The following is a 19,960-nucleotide window of genomic DNA, read 5'->3' on the forward strand; positions in this document are numbered from 1 at the left end:
GTCCCTTTTGCTTTCAGATACTCCCTACCGTTGCAAATATTTTTTTTTTAGCAGTTCTAATGTGTGTTCAAAGAGCTCTACTCGGTAATCTACCTACATTCATCCTACCGCTCACCCAGGAGGCACGATCCCTTTAAACTTTGAGAAGCTCCAGTTGGAACAAGGAGGGAGGGAAGGGTTCAGAGCTGGTGGAATAACCAGTTCTAATCGATCAATTTCCCCTGAAGGTACAGTGGAAGGAGGGAAGGAGACTCCCAGCCCAACTCCTTGAAGTTTAAAGAAACCAAGCCCTGGGGCACAGGGGAGAAGGATTCCTGCTTTTGCCTCCAAGACCTATTAAGAGGTCACTGACCTCTGTGACACCTGGGCCAGTCCCTGAGGACAGTCTCCCCAGACAGGGGCTTAGCACAAAGAGTAGGATTGGAAAGTTATCTACTTTTCATAAATTCTTTAGTGACCCATAGTCTAAAAGAGAAAGAGATGCCCATTACCAGCATCGTAAGGGGAATGCCCTTTAAAACAGAAGCAAGTGTGCTCGGGCAAAAATGTGAAATTTTCTCCATCTCGCTGTATAGTATAGATTTCACACCCAGAAGAGGCGACATGGGAAGAGAGCTGTGCTGTGCACATGGCCCAGCCCTGTGGACACAGTGGCCAGCATGACTGCAGAAGACTTGGAAATTGTGGGTCTCTTTGAATTCATCTTCCTCACAAAAGACCCCATGGCTTTCATGTCTGAAATACAGCTCTTGGTTTACAATTTTTATATGTATCCACAGGGACACACAGACAGCTTTAATCACCAGCAATGGACATCAAGGACAGGCTAGAAGTTCTTAAAGATACTCTCCCATGGTTTGCGTTCCTGACACTTTATTTACAAGTTTGGGGCAAATGAATGCTGAAACCAGACAGCTGGATCACTAGATAGCCATTCTCAGTTACACGGCAACTAGATCATAGTGTTGACTCTTGATTATGCAATGAAGGGAAAGTCGTTTTGTAAAACTACTGTGTTTTAACAGACGTTCAAAGGTAAGACTTTTGAACACACAGATTTACGCCGTTTTTTTCTGAAACTGTAAGACTCTTTAAGTACCATTTTAATACTCGAGTTAATCAGAGAATGTAATAATATACATATAGTTCTATCTAATGGCAGAGGGTCCACCTCGGTTTTCTTGAGAGAGCTACGTGAATGTACCATTCATTTTCCATTCAGTGAGCCCAAGCTTCCGGAGCGTCCTGCTTGCACTCAGCTGTCCTGTGATCCACAGCTTAGGAAGAGCAGGCTGGGAGTATGAACACCCAGCAAGAGATGACACGGAAACACACAACACGATGCTCTTGTAAGCTGCCCTTTCAGCACGTGAGCTATTTGATTTTAATAACGCTAACACACGTAATGCATCATCAGCTACAGTAAGAAAACATAACTCACTGGTCTGGCTCCTTATAAACCCGTTACGCTATAGAAACCATTCTAAGAGTCTTAATGACAAAAGGAATCTCAGTAGCAGTTTCACGAGCACGTTAACATGAGAGCAGCAGATAAGGAACCAAATACATAAACAAAAAGGGCCAGTAGGATGGTTGAGCAGATAAAGACTCTTATCAGGGAATCTGAATTCAAACCCAGAGACACACACGGTGAGAGGAGAGAATCAACCTCTCCAAACTGCCCTATAATAGCCATATGTGTGCTGTGTTAAGAGACACACTCCCAACATACACACACACACATACTCATACACACACACACACTCACCTACACACACACATACTCATATACACACACACACTCATATACACACATACACATACACACACTCACAAACACACACACATACACACACTCACATACACACACATACACACACACTCATACACACACACTCATACACACACTCATACACACATACACACTCACATACACATACACACACATACACACACTCACATACACATACACACACTCACATACACATACACACACTCACATACACATATACACACACTCACACATACACACACTCACATACACACACACATACACACACTCATACACACATACATGTACACACACTCATATACACACACACTCATACACACACATACTCATACACACACACTCACATACACACAGATACACACACTCATACACACACATACACATACACACTCACAAACACACACACACTCATACACACACTCACATACACACACACTCATACACACACATACATGTACACACACACTCACACACACACTCATACACACACACTCATACACACACACTCATACACTCACATACACACACTCACATACACATACACACACATATACACACACTCACATACACATACACACACTCACATACACATACACGCACACACACATAGACATATACACACACTCACATACACATACACGCACACTCATACACACATACATGTACACACACACTCACACACTCACATACACATACACACACATACACACATACACACATATGTACACATACACATACTCACATATACACACATACACACACATACATGTACACACACATACACACACTCACACACACACTCACATGTCCATACACACACATACACATACATATACACACATACACACACATACATGTAAACACACATACACGTACACACATACATACATGTACACACACACTCACATACACATACACACACACTCACACACACACTCACATACACATACACACACACACACACACACTTACAATCAATGTCATACTTATTTTTAATCTGCCATAGCAAACAACACCAGTGCTGCTATAACAAGTGTTTACAGCAGGTAAAAAGGGAACTGACTCTCCAAAACCAGAGAAAGGAGTTCACTTGCTAACCGATTGTGAACTACTCTTTCCTAAATTCATAGCTGACTTAGTCACCGCCCAGATGGAGGAAGAGAGCACGGCTGGCTGAAGCCCTTTCTCCGGACAGCAGTAGAGACTCTAGAGTTGTTCTAATGATGAGTATAGATATAATCATTATATAAATGATTAATAAAAACATAATGAATGAATATAGAGTTTATTATGGAAATATGCAAATAAAACCTACAATGCCTCATATTCAATTACAATGAAATAAACTTTTAAAGATTCTGCATAGTTTACTTCAACTTACAATTTTCTGAGAAAATGGGAAAATGGGTTCTAAATGCAGTTTTAATATGCTTCTACCAGTCACATCTCCCCTCACTGTCCTGCAGCAAAACTATCTGATGGGCATGCAGCTCACACCTGCTACCGAGAGGTGGAGGCAGGAAGATCTCAAGTTAGAAGTCAGCCTTGGTTATAAGAGTGAACAATTTAGAGAGATCCTAACAATGCCAGCAACAGCGTGGACTGGGGACACAGCTCAGCAGTACAGCACTCACCGGAGATCAGTATATCCCAAGCTCAGAAACAGAACAAGGAGAGGAGGGAGGAAGGGAGAGAGGGAGGTAGTCAGGAGGAGGGAGGGAGCGAGGGAGGGAGGGAGCAAGGCAGGCAGGCAGTGACTCCTGAGAGAGGGAGAATTAGTCTTCACAAAGGATAAACCCTTGGTATGTTACACAATCCCTAGAGGTCATCCTTAAATATATATACCTATAAGCAACAACAAAAGGACTCAATAGATTGTATTCTCTCTCTCTCTCTCTCTCTCTCTCTCTCTCTCTCTCTCTCCCTCTCTCTCTCTCTCTCTCTCACACACACACACACACACACACGATAATGATGATGATCGTGGTGGTAGTGATGGTGATGATGGTGATAATGATGATGGTGATGGTGGTGGTGGTGATGGTGATGATGGTGATGATGTTGGTAATAATAAAGGAAGAGGTAATGAATTGGAAAGAGAGCATGGGAAGAGCTGGGACAGGAAGGAGGAGGGTGGAAATGCTGAAAATACAGTAATCACATATTCATCTATCAAAAACTTAACATAACAGAAAGGAAAAAAGGGATGAAAAGGAGTTTCCTATGTGGCTAGAGCTCTATGAATCCGATTTGCGAATGTGTGTTCTCACAAACACATCACCTTCCTGTCCTGTGTGTTTCTACTAAGTGGACTACCGACAGTATGGCGGCCGCCAGTGAAGAACCGACCCCATCGACTTGGCATTTTCTGCATATGCGCCCAAGCAATCCACATTAATGAGGTGAAAGAGCGCTCGGCAGACAGCTCGAGTGTGCAAATTAGCAGAAGACAAGAGAGAGAGGACTCGGAGTGAGGAGCAAACCATATTACCAAATGCACTTTACACATTTATCCCGTTAAGTGTAGCTTAGTCTTGATGATTTACAATGCTGGTTCCTACTCCGTTTTGTAAGCATAATAAAGTCCTGTAATCTCAGCCCTCGCCACAGCACCCTGCTATTAAAGCTTTGTAGAGTCGTGTGATGAGACTCCTCTGGCTCGCAGCCCTCCCCACCCCCTGAGGGAGCTGGCAAGAAATGATAGGGTTTGTGGATTAGTACAATGAAAGGTTCTCTGTGCTTTCCCTTCTGTAAATATATATTTTGATAATCTGTCTTCTGCATCAGAGTCCCAACAGCACTGGAGGGCTGAGTCCCCTCCCTCCCCAGTCTCTGGGAATACACAGCAGGGCTGGGCCAGGCAGGTGGCCGCGCCTATGGCTCCAGCTGAGGCTCCAACTGAAGAGTGGGATTTGAATTTGTCTTCACCTTTGTCCACCTTCCTTCAAGCAAGAATGGTATGTAATTTACTTATGCATGCTGGATTACAGACTGGAAGAGAAAAAAATGACAGTACCCTGGAACAAAGAAGAGAAACCTCATCTGCACAGGTGTCAGTGTCCCTGGCTAGGTGTGGGGCTGTTTGGTCAAACTCTAGATCGACCTGCTTCTCAAAAAGTGTTCAAATTCCAAAACACTCCTAAGATCCAGATTCCCGGAAGCAATGAGTGCCTTCCTCCATCCCCGCCTCCTTCCCTGCACCACAGCTGAGGCCGCTCTGCTATTTCATGTCCTGATCATCACCTGGACCGGCTTGGCTCAGGCTAGCTCCTCCAGGACTTAGTCTTTTGATTTCGGGTGAGCAGTGTCCACAGAGGCAGACTGGTCAAAGAATCTGCATCATATCTGGGGACAAAAATCACCAAAGGAATAGCTGTGAAGTTACCAAGAAATCCTACAGTAAAGAGAAAGAAAGAGCCAAGGTAGAATTTCTCTGGTTGTCCCACAGCAGAACAACCCAGCAACCCGCAGAAGCCTGTGTGAGCCCCAGAAGCCTGTGTGACCCCCAGATGCCTGAGACCATCAGACACCTGTTTTCTGCTTTGTAAATCCACGAGACGAGACGCAGCTACTTTCTTGCCTAATTCTACTCTATATTTACGTCCTGGACCACACCACTCAGATTCACACTTTCTTCACACAAATTATTCACGGAAATACCTCCAGGTTGCAGTCTACCTGGGCAGAGCCAAGCAGCTAAGCAAGGGCAACAAGATTAACAGAATGAGTCCTCATGGATCCAAGAATAACTGGGAATTCCGTGAGAGTCTCTGAGAGGCGCAGAAGAAGGAATGGTGGGGCGTGGGCAAGGAAACTAAAAGTCTGCGAATGGAAAAAACGCAGAGAACAGGTAACAAAGACACAAGCAGGGTGGATAAAGCAAAACTCCAAACCAATGAAACAGAGTAGCAAAAGACAAGCGTGGGCGGAGAGAAGAGAGGAAGAAACACTAATGCCTGGTTTGCTCTCTCAGCTTTGTCTGTCTGGAGGTTTTAAAAACAGGTGGTTCCTAGAGAGTGCACTACCGTAGCTGGAAGATAATCACGGGCGCTGTCCCCTAACTTCCACCACATCGCCCTTTTAATTAAAATTGTTCACGTGCAATCCTACGCAGACTGGACCGCATCCTCCCACCAAGGCAAATTTCAAGCCGCACACCTTCACCTAATGTGGTTATTGTGATTTCTGCTCTTCCCTCTCTGGCCTCCCACCCTGGCTTCACCCCTAAACATACCCCCATCCACCAATACAAACGCATACGCCAGTGGTTCTCGACCTTCCTGGTGCTGTGACCCTTTAAATACCTTATCCTGTGGTGATCCCCCAACCACAAAATTATTTCCTGGTTACATCATAACTGTAATTCTGCTGCTATTAAATTCACAATGAAAATACGTATGCTTTCCGATGGTCTTAGGCAACCCCTTTGGGTCTCTCAAAGAGGTCTCAACCCACAAGTTGAGAAACACTGGCATTTACACACTCAGCATCATTACCACCACCACCACCACCATCACCATCATCATCACCACCACCAGCACCAATATCAGATTTCCATCACCATCACTCTTTTCTTCTTCACTTCTAGTTACTTCTTTTTTTGGTACCCAGAAACAAAACCCATTAGGTTTGTCCTTTTCTGACATGAGTCATTCATTCAGTAAGTCACTTGTGTTCTTTGACCTTTAATTAAAATGCACAGGCCAGACCCCAGCTTTCTCAAAGCCTTAGATCCAGAGAGACCAAAATTTTATTACTTTTAAAGGAAAAAAATAAGTATTTAACCCATAAATATGAGCTGTCCTCTACCCTACCATGTTCAGCAGATTCCATTAAAATCAGACAGCAGTGACCCCTTTCTCTTCTGATTCATGAAGCCGAAATGCAGTTAAGTGTCAACCAGGCACTCCGTGGCAGGAGCACGCTCAGTAAGGGGATTCAGTACTGACTTTCAACACGAACCTTTAAAGTAACTGTAGGATTGGGAGGTATAGCTCAGTGGTGGGATGCTTGCCGAGCATGTGTAGTGTTGTGAGGATTTTGGTTTCTTTAAAAGAAAACAACACAGAGAGAATATAGGAATGCGTTTTAGTTTTAATCCCAGCTGTGGTCATCCGGGGCCACTCCATACAGTCGACAGCAGCTGACTGTGATTTGCCTTGTGCTGCAGCAGGGACGTGATTTTGCCAGCCGTAGATAGTTTTTGCAAGCATGTGACAGTTGGAATTAGGGAGTTTTCAGAGGATACGTAAATTCGAGAGCCCCCATTAGGAGCAGCTGGTTCGCCCAATGGTGGCTGGACACGGTTCTTTGCAGTTTGTCAAGTAGCCATGCACAAATGGGTGAGAAGAAGAAACTAGATATCCTGACAGCAAAGATCAAACTTACCAAGGAAGGTGACACCCTGAGTCAGCAGGAAGTAGTCTAATGATAATGTTGCCCCTTTCCTTTCTGTCCTTTTTCTCCCCTATCTAGTTTGGGGGAGTTGAAAGGGTGGAGAAGGGTGGAAGACAGAAGAACTCACAAACTAGCCAAAAGTACAGCACGGAACCCTGATACGATCCTAAATACCACAGGAATGGAGAAACGAATGAATGAATGAATGAACGAATGAATGAATGAATGAGTGAGTGAAACCTGAAGCAGGACATCAGGACAGACAGTCCCTTCTCACCTTAGAGGGGATTTCTCACTGGCTCCCTTCACACTGGTCAGTGCACGTCCACGGTTTTGTGCTCATGTAAGTGCGATTCTGCGTGAGTGAACAGCTTCATCTATACAGAACATGCTCCCTAATTGTCTGCATGTAATAGGATTCTTGGATGGAGCTGGTGAAGCCTTTGGTCTCCGCACTCAGGAGGCAGAGAGTTTGAGGCTAGCCTGGTCTACACAGTAAGTTACTCTAGGCCAGTCATCGTGAGACCCTGGATTTTCACAAAAATCTGTGTTCTAGGGAAAAGAGCTATTAAACAAAGTCACCTTAGTGTATGTAAACTGACAACTGAAACATATCCACAAGGAAGATCAATTCATACCAAGAGAAAAGACAAACTTCAGAAGACTGGAGTGTGAACCCTGGCATGGGCGGGTGGTCACCAGAAGTCACCCACTGCTGGCAGCAGTACGAGGAAACAAACATCTTGGGGACCGGCTTGGACGTGTCTACAAACAGGTATCTTCCCTCCTCAGACTCCTCAATGCTCAGCCCCTCCAGTCCTGCTATCCACCCAAGCAAATTAACCCAAAGAAAGACACGAGTCCACTCCAGCCTAATTCAGATAACCAAGAGGAAAAGAAAGTAATCCAAGTGTCCAGAAAAAGACGAGGGGGCATATAGTGCAGCTCGGCCTCATAACGGTACTGTGTGCTGAGCACGCAGATCACCCTCGATGGTGAAAAACAAAACACTTTCAAACAGCATGAGGAGTTCTCGTGACACAGCACACCAAAGACAGAGATGCAGAGAAAAGAGGTTGTAGTGATCACAGTGTCCGGACCCATTTACAGATGAAATCTGTGGTTACAGAACTCCAGATCTGGGTACTTTGGGTGGAAACTGATGAGGAGAACAGGGCGGAGAAGACTCTAATGGAAGAGAAAATCTGCGTGTGAAAAGGATACAGTACCTTCTGCCAAAAAGTCACACTGCCCAATCACGACATTTTAATGTTATTTTATGCAAACGCTGCATTAAAGTATAGACTTACCAATTGCAGAAGACGCTAAACTGTAATTGGTTAACGTGCTTATCAGGGTTATATGAGTCAGCTGATGGGGGATTACTTAATGTGTATTCTAGGCTCAAGCAAATGACTCAGTACATTGAGGACCGCAGCAGACAGGTTTTTAATCATCCCAGAAGACAGTGACCAACAGAGATAGAAAAAGAAGGGTGTGCCTGAGACCGTAGGTTGAATTGGACATATACAAACACAGGGTTTTTGTTAGAATCCAAGGGAAATACATAGAGTGTGCTCACTTCTGTATGGGTAGGTTATGGGCCATATGATGTGTATATTACAACTCATATGAGCATATTTGTACATGTACTGGCTCAATCAGTAGAAAGCTCTATAGATAAGATGTGGCACGGAGCACACAGTGTCATGACTTCTAAATGCCCTACTTCCTAAAATTAACCCTGATATCACACTATCCAACCAAAAACTAAAAATGGTAATAATCACCAAAACAACATTGATTACAGGACATAACTAGACAAGAAAAGAACATGACCCCGAGGTTTTGTTTGTCCCAAAAATAAAGCAAGTTCCCCAGTAATGACAGAGGTAAATTAAACAGACATGTAAGGACATAGTTGGAATTTATTCTCATGGGCTAAATCTAGGACAGTAAGTACATCAAAAAACTGACAGAGAGCTGGAGACGTTGCTCAGTAGTGAAAGTCCTTCCAGCAGATGGCCTTGTGTTCGATTCCCAATACACAATAGATAGATAATGCATTGATGGATGGGTGGACGGATGGATGGATGGATGGATGGATGGATGGATGGATGGTCAGATGATAGACAGAGAGACAGACAGACAGACAGAAGATAGATAGATACATACATACACACACACACACACACAATGAACTATGAATCACTGAGTAAAGTAAACTAAAAATCAAGGCTGATACAAAGAAACTAATTAATAAGGGAACTACTAATGAGCCAAGTAACAAGGACTCTGCTATGTCAATGGAAACCAACAGTGACTGAAGTTCTATGAAGTTGAGCTATGACAGTATCTTCCCATGAAGTGTCTGGGCACTGTAAATGAAGGGGACACAATAAGTTACACTGAACAAGAGAGCTAGACACCACGGAAATCAAGTCCTTGGTGTAAACGTCACACCACTGGAATGCACTAATGCTATTTACATCCAGGGTGCAATCGTAAGGAGGGGGTGGCATCAGACTGGTGGCCTTGCCACAAGCACAGAGCCTGACTATGACCATGAGGAAACAGACAAACCCACTCAGATGGAAATCCTACAAAGTCTGTCAGAAACTCTGCAAAAGTCCCCTCGTCAAAAAATACAAGGAAAGGTAGAGAAGGAATTCCTGATTAGAGCAGGCACAAGAGACTTGACAATTACAAGTTACATGTGATCCTGTATTCAGGATGAGGCAAAACAGAAAAGAGTGCAAAGGACATTACTGGAACAATTTGTTCTAACTCAGATACTGACTATAGATCAGATATCATGATGATGAAATGAGTATTAAATTATTTTTAAACAAATTTTCACTTTCTTGAATCTGGTAACTGCACATTGGTCAGAAAACTGGATGGGTCCCCAGGAAATACACAAGCTGCATTCTAGGGGTGCAATATTTTGAGACTACTTAAACAGTAAGAAAATCATGGTAAGCAATGGAGACAAAAGAGAAAAGAAATGAGAAGACAAATAAAATAATACAGAATATAAGCACCTCGTGAACCAATTAACTAATACCGAAAATTTCACAAAGTTGTAAAAATAGGAAAAGGCAGTCAATACACATCATTCTAGCCAGTGTGTTAATACACATCATTCTAACTACATGCCTCTAATCCCAGCATCCAGGAGGTAGAGGCAGGGAGATCTCTGTGAGATCCAGGCCAGCAGAGGATACTGAGTTAGACCATGTCAAAGAAGAGGGCGGGGGAGGAACGATTCTAAAAAGGAGGCCTTTCCTGCCAGAAAGACTGTACCGCTTAATAAAGTTGCTCATAGCACCCCCCACGCCTTGAAGAGACGAGCCAAGGTGCACTTTAATAACGAACTCTGTTTTCCTGGATTCCATCCAACGCTGCCATAATAATCTGCTCAGGAAACCTTGTTAAAATGAAACACCCATTAAAATCTTACGCAAATAAAACATTCTAGAAAAACAGTTGGAGAGCAACTTGTCTAGGAAACCATCCTTACTGAAAGAAAGACTGTGATAGGAAGAGAACCGCCCACAGCCATACAGGAGATGTGGCAGCTTCAGTGAGTGAAATACGACATGTAGACAATAGTGAGGAAGACACTATGTGGTCCATGGTCGTGTAGCCAAGCCAACCAACACACATCCCTGCCTTCTATCTGCTGACCCTTGGTGACCATGAGGGAATCAGCTTCGGTTCCCTAGAGGACACCACAATTCACAGATGTCCCATGTACACAACGGCGTAGAACAACCACGCCCTTATACACATCATCCTGTACACTCTAAGTTGTCCTTATTACCAGCTTTACGATACAAATGCTAAGTGAGCAGTTACATATATTACATAGGAAATAAGGACAAGAAAACGAAAGGATAGAGTCTGAGCCTGGGACAAAAATATTTGTCAAGTACTTTTGATGGACAGGTGTAGAACTGAGAGACACCCAATCCACGGATATCAAAGATAACTATATTGTGAGGAGGAATATATTCTCCAAGTTTCAGTTTATTCAGTCATCACACTGCACACGCTGTGTTTCAGTGGGGTGTTCCATTTTCCTCTTTCAGTGAGCAGCATAGCAGAGTGTCATGGCAGCCTTAGTGAGTAGCTAAGTAACATCCCAACACTGTGCTGGGCTCAGCCAATACACACAGCCCCAGCCCCTCATAAGCCCAAAGTCTAATGATGGAGGCAGATAACGCACCCTCTTGGTGAGAGCTGCAGTGTTCAGGTATCAAGTAGTAAGGGATAGGGACATAGTTCAGTTGAAGCATCTGTGTGAAGTCCTCCACATGATACTTGTGCTGACTAGGTTTTATGTCAGTTTGACACAAAGTAGCAGCATCTTCATTGAGACAATGATTCCACAGGAGCAACTGTGTTAGGCATTTCCTTGACTCATGATTGATGAGATTGCCCAGCTCACTGTGGGTGGTACGGCTCCTGAGCAGGTGGTCTTGGGTGCAGTAGGAATGCAGGCTGAGCAAGCGATGGAGAGCAAGCTAGTAAGCTGCAACCCTCCATGGCCTCAGCAATCAGCTCCTGCCTCCAGTTCCTGCCTTGAGTTCCTGCTCTGACTTCCCTGGTTGATAGATTATAAACTACGCAGTGAAATAAAAACATTTCTCCCTAAGTTGCTTTTGGTCATAGTGTTTTATTTCAGTAACAGGAAAGTAACTAGAACAATACCCCAGAACAGTAACTACAAAAGAAACACTGGAGTCTAATGTAGTCATTTAAAAGAATACAAAAGGGCCCCTGGCTTACAGCAGGATCAGAGAAGGTTTTTCTGAAGAGGTAATATTTAAGTTAAAATAAGTTAATAGATGTTAACAAACTTAGAAAATATTTAAAAGATTTCTTGTCTTATTTTAGACATCTAATATTCCATTGTATTCCTAACATTTCAGAAAAAAGTAAGCAAAATTATATGCATGTATTTATGTATAAATATAAATATATATGTATATATATGATATATATATGTGTATATATATATATTTTCATACTCTAAAGAACTTTAACACTGAGGCTGCCCCCAGACAACCATTCTGGAATTTTTAGAAAAGTATATCTTGTCAGGCCTGTCCAGTCAACCACCCTGAAAGCAGTCTGCATTCCAGGCTGGCTAAGAATACAACACAATGTCTTCATAGATGGCCTCACCACGTCTCCACATCCCTGCTCCACTTTCCTAGAGTTTCAACTGTACAGAGCAAAATAATTAGAGGCAGAAACCACACAAAGAAACAAACTGGAAGGAGAAAATCAGCAGTAGAACAGTGTGGGGAGCAGGGACAGGATTGGCACTGTTTACCTGTCAGCTGGCACTGATGGATCTTGTGCTCTGTGATATCGCTCAGTGACTCGAACACCTGGAGGCAGCTGTCACAGCTGTGCACAGCATCCTCCTCCAACTCCTCCCCGTCGTCTGGCCTCTTCTTGCAGTCTACTGCCTCCCCATCTTCAATCTTGTCTTCAAGTTTACAGTTGGGGTCTGAAAGGAAAGCGAGAATGTAAGTATGAGCTTTAAAGATGGGTTCCTGTAAAGCAGCATCTCATCCTCTTGCTACCAAAACCACGAAGAGTATTTCCCTGGAAGCTGCAACAGAGGGCTTGGTCTCCGAATGTAATCACAGGATCAAAAGTGTCCATTGGTGCTATTAGCTGAGGCTTTCTCCCCACCGTATAGGGTTGGTCACACACTGCCCCCTTCAAACAAACCATGCTTAAACTTCACTTTGTGTTTTTAAACTGCCTTTTAGAGGTTTTTCATTAAAAGAGAAAGATAAATCACTTTTAAAATAAACAGTCTTCAATGCAAAGACTTCTAAGAATGAACTCTTTTCTGCTAAATATATTCTTTCATGGGAAATTACCAGACCATACAAAAGCCTAGAACCAACCAAGCTAATTACCATAGGCAAGAAATTGACCTTTGCTTATAAACTGGTCAAAATGAACAGTTACTCCATTATCTGTAGTGTAGTGAGTGCAAAGCAAGCCCTACCACCCAGCCAAGCACCCTTTCAAACACAAATGCAAGCAAAAACATGTTATCCTGTTTCTGGATTTCCAAATTATACAGAAAAACAAACATAGATATGGACAAAATTATAATTACAATTGGGTTAGCAATCTAAAGCGATGTTATCAGTACGGCAAAGCTGCATGCATGCAAATCATAAATATCCCTCTCTGTATCCTAAGAATGATCACCAAATGGCAGGACAAACAAGGAGTATGATACAGATACTGTAAGTACTGAAAAGTTCCATGTATAGCAATGTATAGATTATATATGCTGTCACTTGGTTCACTAAAGAGAGGTCAACTATCATCAGAACCACACACACACACACACACACACACACACACACACGATGGATGGATGGATGGATGGATGGATGGATGGATGGATGGATGGATGGATGTGGATAAGATGAGAAGGACCTCCCCCAAACCCTAAGTCCTTTGTTCTCTGTAGAAATGAAAAGAGAGAGAGGCATCAGAGAAGGAAAGGGATGTCAGGCATGGAGTGAGGGGATGAAAAACAAGAACTACATTAGAAGAAATTAGAATCATCATGGGCTTAATTTGGGGGATATTAACTTCTAACCATAGAAAAGTCCTCCGCAATCAGATATAAACTGTATTTTCAATTTTTTTGTCTTTAGATAAAGTCTTATATAGCCAAGGCTATATAAGGATAACCTTGTATATCTGCTCTCCCTGCCTCCATCTCCACAGTGCTAGGCTAAGAGGCAGGAACCACCAGGCCAGTTTTATGTGGCACTGGGGATGGAATCCATGACTTCATACATGCTAGGCAAGCACCCTACCCACTGAGCCATACCCCCAGTTCAGAGTTTCTATCTTAAGATCCTGTCTAATCAATGTAAATTACAAATGGGTTGTATCAAGGTACCTAACAAACGTATCACCTAAAGCCATATTTTTAATATGGGTAGAATGTTATTATTAATGCCTGCACTACACTGGGTTAAATACGAGATATGTGATATTTCATTGAATATTTGAAATTCTACAGCCAAGAATCTACAAGACCAGCGTTGGCCAAATCTTTCTTAGAAAGTTTGTAGCTACTGCTACCGTGGTCGCACGCTCCTCGGAAGCCCACTGCATGGCCTTTTGCATCTGGCAGGTGGTTGTTCAAAGCCTTCCTCTGGATCTGAAACTGACGTAGTGCCCTACGGATAAACCAAAGTCGACTTTTGTTTCAATGTATACGCAATCCCACTGGGTCATGGGAAAAGCAAGTGCCCCATCTCAGACAGCAGGTGATTTTCGCGTTTGTTTGTGTTAAGGAATGTAGTATTTAAGTAAGTTGGTAATCGGGGTTGTTTTGATGTCTGAAAAGTGATTATCTCAACACCTACCATACGACCCAGCTCAATATACTGACTGGGGTCCACAGATGCTCTCTATACAGCCCGGCACCATCTCCATGCGAGGGCTCGGTATTATTTAATAATGAAGGGAAAGGGCCCCTTCTTGGTACTGTGTGGGAAGAGACCAGTCGACTCCAGATCTAAAAAACATCCACATGCCCACATTCTCCAAGACTGACACGTTATAACCCACCACACTGGCGTTTCCTGACTTCAAATGTTCCGTCTGCATTTACAGACTCAACACATTGGTAATGGTCCAGAGAGCTCTCACAGACCAAAGCCAAGAAGGGAAAGGCTGCCAACCCAGAGGGCGATTCATAAAAGGAAATAACTGTCCCACTTCGACAAAGTGACCCCACGCCAGTAAGTGCTTGCTGGGGGCAGGATGCACATGCTGAACATTCTTCCTTCTTTAGCCAGGGTTTCAGTTTCTGAAAAAACTGACAGCATTCAGGGAAATGTGGGTGTCGAGGTTTGAATTTTAATGTGGTTATTTAGATGCTGGGCATCGGGCTTACAGACCTGCTTGTTTTTAAGTAAGGAGACTGAGTACTTTAAGTAATATGCAGAGAGAAAGGATAAGTCACCTTCCTTATCATTCAGTAGTACGAGTATTTTACAAAACTCTGATAGCAAAGATACCAAGCAAACAGGAAAGCACAGTGTTCCTGCTCTTCAACGCGAGGGAGGAGCTCCGGCCGGCCCGTGCTTCCATCCCTGTGGCTGGTTATTAGAGTGAGGGTCATTTTAAGACTAATAAAAATGTTTTGCCTGCACTTCTGGGTTTACAGATAGAACCCTTTAGGGACTGCAGTCAGTCAAGCTTATTCACTTCTGGTGCAACTTTAGGATGCCTGCTCCAGCCAACTGGCGGATTTGTTTTTAGGTCAACACTTAAGTGGGACCCTCTGGGAGGCGGGTTCGATTATAGCCTATGAGGCCTCCGTGTAGGGAGTACTAGATTCTCAGTCTCTTTCTTTGTGATGAGGCATTTCCCCCACAACCTCCACTGACTCCAGGAATTCTTTCTTGGCCATTCAAACGCTGTGTTTATCTGTGTGAGGGGGTCTCTGTTCCTGATGCCAGTGGGTGTGGGGAAGCATCTAGAAAGCTTGCCTTGTCAAACATTTTCTTTCCCACAGGTGGCTACACTTCAGTAATTGCACATGGCCTCAGTGATGGAGTTTTTATAAAGTCCTTTGAGATCCAATCATAAAAAATAATTGTATTACTCTGCTAGTCATTCAAACCCCTGACTTCAGCCTAAGGGGTTATAAACACAAGACCTATGCCTGGAAGTGTCGCCCTGCCCCCAGCCCTGCTGCCTGAGGGACATTGGTTCTTCCAACCACATTGTTGCCTATAAACCCTCTCACAGGGCAGGATTTTAAAATAGCCCCCATCGTTCCCCCTGAAGGGCCACTGCAAAGCACATTTTACCTCAGGCACCTCTCTCTCTCCCACTACCCCAAGTGATGCTACGCCAACATGTGGCCTCCATCACGAAGGATCGCTTGCTGACCCAACACTCTGGCTCATGCTTTGGGAGGGGGGCTGTGGGACTCTGGACTCACGGTCTTCTGATCCGAACTAAAGGTTGGCTTTTGGAAAGAGAGGCACAATAAATGGTGGCATTCTGCTTCCAGCTTTGTTAACATTACCTATGAGTGAGGATTTGAAGGAGGCATGATTTCCCTCTCATTATGGTCTCTGGCAGGTAGTTCTTTCCTTCCTCCTCTTCTCAAGGACTGTTATTGCTTCAACTTGGTTTAATAAAATTACAACTTTGGGGAAAATGAAAAATTGCCCCGGCTTAAAAGTGTTGGAGGCAATAAAGGCATGGACTTCAATTAATTTCAAGTGCGGGATCAGTTTAAGGCCAACCAGCAGAAATTCTATTCTGTCTCCATGTAAAAATGAGGTCTCACCACATTTACGTTTTTATAACCTATATAAAAGTCAAGTAAAAGTAATGAATACCTAAAAGCCGTCTCAGCGGACTGGCAGGGACTATCTGAATGCTTGAAACCGTCTTACATGGTTCTCTCTTTGCAACAAGGATGCCATGTCCGATCAAAGCGAAAATGTCAAACTGCTAAAAAAACAGCCCAATTTCCGAGCCACTCTGCTGCCCAGAAACGGACCTCCTTCCAAGCCACTTTTGCACGGAAAAGCACCAGCCAAAGAAAGAAAAATGAAGAGATCATGTGGTTATAATTATTACCAGGCAAGGAATATTTCTGCAGCTCAGTGATGAAGTAAAACTCTGTCGCTCTCTTCTCCCAATAGTGTCCATCGCAAAACAACTGCCTCATTAAATCTCTGCCGTAAGATTAATACGCCGTAGCTGCACCACATTTATAACTTGCTACTCTATAAAAAGCACATTTAATGGTAGAAGCCAGAGCTGAGATACAAAGTATTACTATAAAAACTTCTGGCATCGAGAAAGAGGGCAGGCCCGGGTCCTCCTTGCAGGAGATATAAACGAGGCTTTCCCTGGTTAATTCCATGCATGAAGCCCTTACCTTAAAAAACAGACTCCATTTTTATGAGAGTGGCAAAAGCACAAGATTCTAGTGATGCCGTAAATACAAAGGCAGGAAGATCACTTAGCCTGGGAGACCGCTGAGACATGACTTAACCCCAAACCTTACGTGTGTGCCCGGGCACAACTTCAAACTTCAAACCGTTTCCTAATACTTGGTCCACTTGGGCACAGCTAGCCTCTCAGCAAATGAAACTATGGTGTGAACTGCTCAACCTTAACCAACACAGTGCCGATGAGGAACTTAATTAGTTAAAGCCAAAAAAACTAAATATCCTCCCCCCAAAAATGTTGCTCCAGATACTACAGTAAAGCGGGGCAGTAAAGCTGTAAGGGTTTGCTCCATTGCGAAGTATCTGAGGAGGGGTCAGGAAGACGCCATAGCTGATAAAGGCCTTGCCACCAAACCTGAGTTGGATCCCTGGGACCAACGTGATGGACGCATACTGTGGCACAAAGGATTCCAGGGGCACAGGCACACAGGCACACAGACACAGACACACACACACACACACACACACACACACACACACACACACAGGCACACACACATTTGATCACACAAATAAAACACCACACTAAATAACAATGAAAAATATAATGTAAAAAAGGGAAGAGGATATTCTCTACAAAGTCTCGGCATTAAAATCCCACGTCTTAACTAATAATTCATATAAACACATTTTGTACTCATATTTTCCATAAACCACTACAAAAGATGACCAAACACCCCAGGCTAACAACCCTCTTGTGCTGAGTGATAATTAACAGCCTAACCTTGTATTTAAAGTTCATATGTGGGTTTGGGGAGATAGATTAATAGGTAAAAGCACTGTGGTAAAAGCAAGAAGATACGAGTTCAAATCCCCAGAACCCACTGAAAAGCCAGCCTGCCTGTTGTAGACAACTGTAACAGTAGCACAAGCCCATGGGTACACAGGTTAGTACAGACATGGATAAATCTCAGAAGCTCGTGGGGCTAGCAAGCTGGGAGAGTCAATAAAAATACAACCAAGACATGCTGTTTCGAACAAGGTCAAAGATGAGGACCAACACCTGAGGTCGTCCTCTGACGTCCATACATGTACTTGAGCCTTCACACACACACACACACACACACACACACACACACACACACCTGCGTTTATACGCATGACCATAGATGTGTATGGATGTGTGCACACACGAATACAAATAAATAAATATGTAAATGAAATGAAGTGCACAATCACTAGTCATCTATGTTTGCTGACATTTTTAGAAGCCTGAGCAGAAAACCAGAGAGCATCCATTTAAAGCAAACTATATAAAAAAGTAAGCTTTCTGCATTCCTCTTCAAACCGTGCTCACTAAGTTTTCCTTAACGAGAAGCAGAAAACCATCCTGGTGGTCAAAACTAAAAGGCGGGATCATTAGTTTGTGATTGCTGGACTCTAGATATGCATTGTAACTTGAAACCCCCAAAGTTGAAAACAGATTTGAGGAAAATAGATTTCACCCTGTTAACACAGTGGCTAGGAAGCCTTAATGAAGGTGTGTAGCAAGCCATACTGGGCAGCCAGCTGTTAGCCACACACTGCTGGCAGTTGCCTCATTTCTAGTCTGTCAAGTCAAGGTAAACAAACAAACAAACAAACAAATAGAAGTGGTGGGTGGAGCTAATCTCAAGCACCTTGAAGGCGTGGCCTCCATCCTGCCTCCACCATTGCAGAGACCCGAGACAGCAAACCCAAGTATGGTTAGACTCAAATGGTCGAGATGGAGACTGCACTCTTGGGGCTAAAGATAGCTCACTGGACAAGAGCATGGACTGATCTCACGGTTTAGTTCCTAGCACATGCAATGGCCAGTTAACCACTGCCCGTGGTTCCATCTCTAAGGGATCTGAGACCCTTTTCTGACCTCTGCAAGCTTCTACACTCACATGCACAGACCCACACACAGACGAGCATGTACTCATTACTCAAAATAAAATAAATCTTGAAAAACATACAGTATTCTCCTCAGCCCGGTGATACGATGCAGAGCCGTAATCTCAGTACTGGAGACGAAAAGGCAGAAGGGTCACAAGTTGGCGATCAGACTGAGCCACATAGCAAGACCTTGCTCCCCCTAAAAAAAAGTAATGGCTTTTTTTTCCATGTTTACTTTCCACCTACTCTATTCTCTGAACTACATTTCTAGTTATGTAACTGCTTTCTAGACAAAGGTGGGACTATTTTCATCTGCCCATTGCCTTTTGTCTACAAATCCATTCAGATACGAAGAATTCCCTCTACATGACCACAGATGGCTGCTGATATTTGGAATTTCTGCGGTTTTAACTGACTGTCCTCAAGTCTGTCAGGCTCCTTGGAAGACCAAAGAGGAGCATCGCAGAAGAATCCCTATCAAGACAAAGCGGTCAACCATGAGTTTATCTCCTCATCCCATCCAGCACACGTGATAATCCTTGTTCAGGATACCAAGTTGGGACCCTTCAAAGTTTTAAAAACATGCATGCACAGTTTCAAACACTAGGAGGCTCCAATTCCAATCAGAAAACCCTGTTGAATTCCCTTACTCCATTCTGTCTATCATTTAATCAAAGACTTAGTAGAGGTAAGCAATTGCCAGGCTCCAGCACTCAAATGAGAAATAACAGCATCGCCCGTCCTACTTCGAGCTCAACCATTTCAGGATGGGTCACTATGCCTGCCTCATCACAACTTCAGCAAGCAAATGTTTCCTGAGTGCCTTGGATACGACCCTGGGAGTTCAAAGCCTAGGATGAAGTTGCTC

At 43.5% G+C, this 19,960-nt stretch overlaps 1 protein-coding gene across 5 annotated transcripts in view; it reads right to left on the reverse strand.

The window, feature by feature from the left end:
* Window positions 1-19,960, reverse strand: part of Zfp521 (zinc finger protein 521) — a 295,122-nt gene that overhangs the window by 251,880 nt on the left and 23,282 nt on the right. For all 5 annotated transcript variants that reach the window (XR_015642373.1, XM_087593012.1, XM_087593011.1 and 2 more), the window contains 1 exon segment: window positions 12,534-12,713. Coding sequence is in view for 2 of the 5 variants with exons in the window: in NM_001393860.1 (NP_001380789.1) it covers window positions 12,534-12,713 (180 nt within the window). In the remaining 3 variants the exon portion in view is untranslated.

This window comes from Rattus norvegicus, chromosome 18 (genome assembly GCF_021556685.1).
Source record: "Rattus norvegicus strain SHRSP/BbbUtx chromosome 18, alternate assembly SHRSP_T2T, whole genome shotgun sequence".
NCBI lineage: Eukaryota > Metazoa > Chordata > Mammalia > Rodentia > Muridae > Rattus > Rattus norvegicus.